Source organism: Vespa crabro, chromosome 22 (genome assembly GCF_910589235.1).
Source record: "Vespa crabro chromosome 22, iyVesCrab1.2, whole genome shotgun sequence".
In the NCBI taxonomy this organism is placed as follows: domain Eukaryota; kingdom Metazoa; phylum Arthropoda; class Insecta; order Hymenoptera; family Vespidae; genus Vespa; species Vespa crabro.
This window is the reverse complement of record NC_060976.1, coordinates 1,264,001-1,270,000: the sequence shown is the minus strand read 5'-3', so window position 1 is coordinate 1,270,000 and position 6,000 is coordinate 1,264,001. Positions and strand designations below refer to the sequence as shown.

General features: G+C 25.1%; 1 protein-coding gene across 1 annotated transcript in view; it reads left to right on the top strand.

Moving 5' to 3' along the window:
• LOC124431717 (aquaporin AQPAn.G) overlaps positions 1 to 4,570 on the top strand; it is a 13,552-nt gene extending 8,982 nt beyond the window's left edge. The window contains exons 3-4 of the mRNA XM_046979915.1: positions 3,391 to 3,534; positions 4,061 to 4,570. Of these exons, the coding sequence (XP_046835871.1) occupies positions 3,391 to 3,534; positions 4,061 to 4,459 (543 nt within the window). The 3' untranslated portion in view covers positions 4,460 to 4,570. The remainder of the gene's footprint in view (positions 1 to 3,390; positions 3,535 to 4,060) is intronic.
• The last annotated feature ends 1,430 nt before the right edge of the window (positions 4,571 to 6,000 follow it).

The following is a 6,000-nucleotide window of genomic DNA, read 5'->3' as shown; positions in this document are numbered from 1 at the left end:
AATGTTAATCCTTTGAATGAAAAAAAAAAAAAAAAAAAAAATAAAAAAATGATATCCGGTATTTACGATATACAGGGTTGATTTTTTTGATTTAATATATATCGAATATAATAATCTTTTAAATAAAGCGTTTATTAAAGGATATACTTTCAAATCTTATTCTAATCTTATTTCATTATACATAATTTTCTATTATCAATCACGTCGATTATATTTCTCTTTAATTCTTTCAATTAAATAATATCGATCGAATCTGTATTATCTGTATAACCACGTTAAATGGTTAAATACGTAATGATTGGATAATTAAAAATAAAAAAAAAAAAAAAAAAGAAAACAAGAAAAATTTGACTTCTCGATAATATTTTCTTTAATTCGATCGAGTGTTATCCTTGAAGGATAATAATCGGAATTACGATCGTTCGAAGTCGATATTATAATTGAAATATATCTTAAGCTTAAATATAACTTATAACTTTAAATGGTTATCTTGATTAAAAGGAAAAAAAGGAAAAATTGTAAATCGGTGCCAATGATATTTTGAAAAATATTAAAACGATCTGAATGATATTACACATAATTATATGTCATATCATTGTCTGGTTTTTTGTTTTTAATATTCATAATTTTCTTTTTTTTTTAAATCGTTGAAAATATTCATCGATACGTTTTATCGAAAATCGTATAGTAAATTCAATAGCTCATTTTTTTTTCTTTTTTTTTTTTTTTATTAAATGAAAATATTACAAATAAATATGATTTCGCGAAGAACTTTTTTTTTCTTCTATATGTGCTCTAAGTGCTTCTTGATTTTCTTTTCTTTTTTTTTTTTATTTTTCGAAAATACTGTACAGAACGAGATTCAATTTTTTTTTTTTTTATATCAAATGAAAATATTACACATCAATTTTGTGGAAGAATGAATTTTCTTTTCTTTTTTCTATCTTTTTTCCTTTTTTCTTTCTTTTTTTTTTTTTTGACAAACTATATAAAAATAATAAAAAAAATTGTTTCTTTGAAAAATTTTTGCTGAAAAAAAACCACAGGCGGCTCTACCTTAGTTATTTACGATGATTCTTTATATCGAATGAAGAAAAAAAAATCGCATGCAAAAAAAAAAGAAAAAAAAAAAGAAGAAATAAAAGAAAACTAAGAAAGAGATAAATCATAAAAATTGTCTTTTTTCCTTTTTTCTTTTTTTCTCTTTTCTTTGATAGATCTTTTTAGGTATAAACATGATTCCCTCTTAACAATGAATTTATTAAAAACAAATGCGCAGCATTTTAATCGTCATATTAAAAAATGATATTCGTTTATTATTCGTACGAGTCGCGTTCGCTCGTTCGTATATTCATTTTTTAAATGAATGACCCCGATAGTGCTTTAACGTGTCCATTCATTCATAATTCGAGCCGAGTATAAAAACTGGTCGAATTCATGGAGATCAAGCCGATCGACGATCTCGTTCTCGAAATGATTCAAAAACGATTAGCGTAATGGTTACGTGAAAATGGAGACAACAAAAAGTTAATCCGGGATTGATCTGGTAGAAAGAAAAAGAGAGAGAGAGAGAGAGAGAGAGAGAGAGAGAGAGAGAAAAAAAGAGAAAGAGAAAAAAGAGAGAGAAAAAAGAAAGAGAAAAAAGAGAGAGAGAAGAGAAAAAAGAAAGGTAAAAAGAAAAAAAAGAGAGGTAAAGATTAGAGTTAGATAAAGATAGATAGAGAAAGAGAAAAAGAGAGAGAGAGAGAGAGAGAGAGAGAGAGAGAGAGAGAGAGACGTAACGAACGCAAAGCGAGAAAAGAGATCTTTCGTTGCGCAATCATGGCAAATCTTGGACGTGCGCTCGATCGCCCGCGGCAAACCGAGACCTTGCTTGTTATACATGAGAACTGGGCCGTCGCAGACCCTCTTGTGAGTCGACCAAAACCAAATCGGTTAGTTACTCGGTGAGACGCTTTGTATCCCTCCGATACGCTCCTCCTTCCTTATCCTTTCGAATGTAGACGCCAAGGAGTCTACGGTGAACGAGTTCGTCCACGTGTTCTTTGAGCTTTGAGATAAATGCGAGTTGAATAGTTTTCTTTCTTTTCTTTTTTTTTTCCTTTTTCTTCTTTTTTTTTTTTATCTTCTTTTGTGTACACACGAACGAATACGTAAATAAAATGAAAATTTTAATGATTTTCTATTTATTTTTCGATCAATATTTTCATTAATCAATGATGTAAATGATCAAATATTTTTTGAAATATATAAGATGAATGATTTATATTTTATTAAATAAATGAGATTAATAATTTATATTTTGTTAAATAAAATGAACGATATACAAATATTTCGATTAATATTTATAATAAAATATATTTAAGTGATATAATTAATATAAATAATTAATTGTTAAGATTGTTTTTGGATTTATTATAAATATTGATCATCTTTTATATAAAATACTGACAATTTATATTTATATTTATGAATGTTTTAATTAAAATAACTGACATAATTGTTAATTGTATAAATTAATGTAATACCGTTCATTTATATCAATTACTGATGTTTTATTATAAATATTGATCACATTTATTTAAAATATTGATTTAAAATATTAGAACTAACAAATAATTTATCAAGTGATTCGTTAGAATCTTTTTTAATTTTCTTTTCTTTTTTACGATATCCTTCCTTTTCTTTTCTTTCTTTTTTTTTTTTTTTTTTTTTTTTTAAGATATCCTTCTTTTTCGTTGGATTAAATTTAAGTAATTAAAAAGAACTCAATTTTTTCGTTCAATATTCGTCTGAAATATTTTGTTCGACATTAAGAATTTTAATTGATTTCTATTATAATTTGATTGATTCAGTTTAATGAAAAGAAAGAGAGGATTTCTTTTTTTTTTTTTGGTTATGTCATAATTACGAAATTTAAATGGCATTTGAATTTTGTATCAAAAATGTCTAGTGCTGCTATCTCGTTGTAATTTTCCTTATATTTTACTTTTAATTGTCGAAGTGTGACGATAACGTATCATTCCTATATATCATCGATATCAAGAATCATAGTTTAATAAATATTAAAAAAAATACTAAATGTATCATTTATTGATATTACTTTATACGTTCATTAAGAATCATATGGATTGTTAGCTTTAAATAAAAGCGACATCTATAACGTTTAAAATTTATCGACGTCTTTTTATGACTATTGATATTAACGTTTTGTGAAGTTGATATCATTACGTATCACAAGATGGCAGCACAACGTGTTCTTATTTTCGCACGAAATTCAAATGCTATTAAACCTCGATCAAAACGAATATTAATTTAAATTGTTATAAAATATTATAAATTTGTACGTGCTAATGTTATATTCGTTTCTATTTTTTTTTTTTTATACAGTTTTTAGGCCCAATCTCTGGTTGTCACGTAAATCCTGCGGTAACGATTGGTCTTTTCGTCAGCGGCAATTGTTCCATCCTGAAAACACTTTGTTACATCGTTTGTCAAAGTTGTGGAGCAATAGCTGGTGCCGTTGTTCTAAAGGTATACTACCAGCATACTTTTATCTTTTTCTTGTTTCTTTTTTCTTTTTACTATTATTTAACAAAGGAAATATATTCTTTAAAAACTATGACATTTTTATTTTTGATAAAAATTTCGTTAATTCTTGAATTTAATATTTATATATAATTATTAAATCAATTCTAATTTATTATATGTAAATTAATATAATTAATAAATAATATTAGATATAACAAATTATATATGAATATAATAATTAAATGTAATTATAATTATTTTAATCAAATTGAAAATTTTCAAATTCGATTAATTTTATTCTTCGATTAAATGAAATTATAATTATTAAAAATCTCTATTTAAATAAAATATAAATAGAATTTTATACAGACATATATATAATATATCTAATATAATATTATATGTATATATAATAAAATATATTACATATACATACACATATATATATATATATATATATATATATATATATATATATATATACATGCATACACGTACGCACATATATAAAAATATATTGATATTACAGATGTTAACACCAGCCCAGCAACTGAATCAAGGATTGGGTGCAACAGATTTGGCTGAAGGTGTTGAGGCAGGTCAAGGTATCGTTATGGAGGCAATTATCACATTTCTTCTTGTTCTGGTGGTACACGCTGTTACAGACCCAAAAAGAAGCGACACGAAAGGATGGGCACCTTTAGCCATAGGTTTAGCCATTTCTGTGTCGCACATGGCCGCAGTACCATTCACCGGTAGTAGCATGAATCCAGCGAGATCATTGGGTCCTGCCGTTATCCTAACATATTGGTCGAATCATTGGGTTTATTGGGTTGGTCCAATAGTCGGTGGTGTTATCGCCGGTGGCCTTTATAAAATCGGCTTCAGGAGTACGAAGGAAAGCGATGAGGCTTCTTACGATTTTTAATATGTTATTAATAAGAAAAAATAAGAAGAAAAGAAGATAACAAAAAAAATAAAAGAAATAAATAAATAAAAAAAGAAAGAAAGAAAACAAAAAAATATAATAATAATAATAATAATAATAATAATAATAATAATAATAATAATAATAATGATAATGATAATGATAATGATAATAATAATAATAATAAAAAGAAAAGAAGGAAAAAAAAAATCAATATTTGTCCGCTAACGAAATTAATTATTATGCGCGATCTTTTGAATCATTATTCATTACGATCATTTCTATCATTATAATATGATTCATGTTAAAAATTGGAAATTTTTATTATCGAGCGTGGATTTACTTCGGTATATGTAATTATATATATATATATATATATATATATATATATATATATATATATGTGTGTGTGTTTTAGATAAATGTAACGTCATATTGTAATTTTTTTCTCTCATTATTAATGTTATTACATACATGCTGCCACTAATTGTCAGACACCCGTTAGTTCGAATCCGAACATCGAAGACCAAAGGCATTATCGATCCTCGATTTCAGAGCGTTCGCATATACACGAATCAGTATAACTTTTCCATCTAGTCAAATCGTACGTTTTCATCCTTTTTATAATCAAATCGATCTTAATCATAGAATTCTCGAAAATTTCCATACATATATATATATTTTTCTTTTTTTTTTAAATTATATTCCATTTCTTGTTTTTTATATAATATATATATATATATATATATATATATATATATATATAAATACAATAAATTTTGTAGTATGTCATACGAATACCTTTTTTGAATTATTAATATTATTAAAATGATACAAAATCTGATTAATATATTTCTCTTTTGCATTATTGTTCTCTACACATTGCTATTATTAAAATTATTTATTCGTTCTAACCATAATTATAATAATAGACGGCACTGTACTTTAACAGATTCAATAAATATTAAATAAGAAAGGAACATTCGATTAAGAAAAAAAATCTGTGAAAAAGAGAGAGAGAGAGAAAGAAAGAGAGAGAGAGAGAGAGAGAGAGAGAGAGAAGAACGATTACATAAGTTTGTAATATAAATAATAAAAAAGATCTGTAAAAGATGTAATATAATTTGATTCTAAAAATGTCATACAATATCATACATAAATACATACATATACTCGTTATATGCAAAGTATTAATTTTATATGTACATACATACATACTTATTTACATAATACCTCAGCATTTATTATGGTTATTAAGATTAATTTGTTCATTTTTAAATATGCATGAAAATTTTCGCCATTTTAAAAATCTTCGATGTCGAGTATGAATTTTTACTATTTAAATTTATCAGGATTATGCGACACACGAAATGTGAACGTTTTTGTGTTTGTGATAAGTAAAATGAAATGATAAGAGAAAATAAATAAAGGAAAAGAAATAAACGAAAAAGATTAAAAGAAAAATTAAAAAAAATAATTATATATATATATATATAATTTAATTTCTTTCTGACAGTAACACCGAAAGTAATTCCTTAATG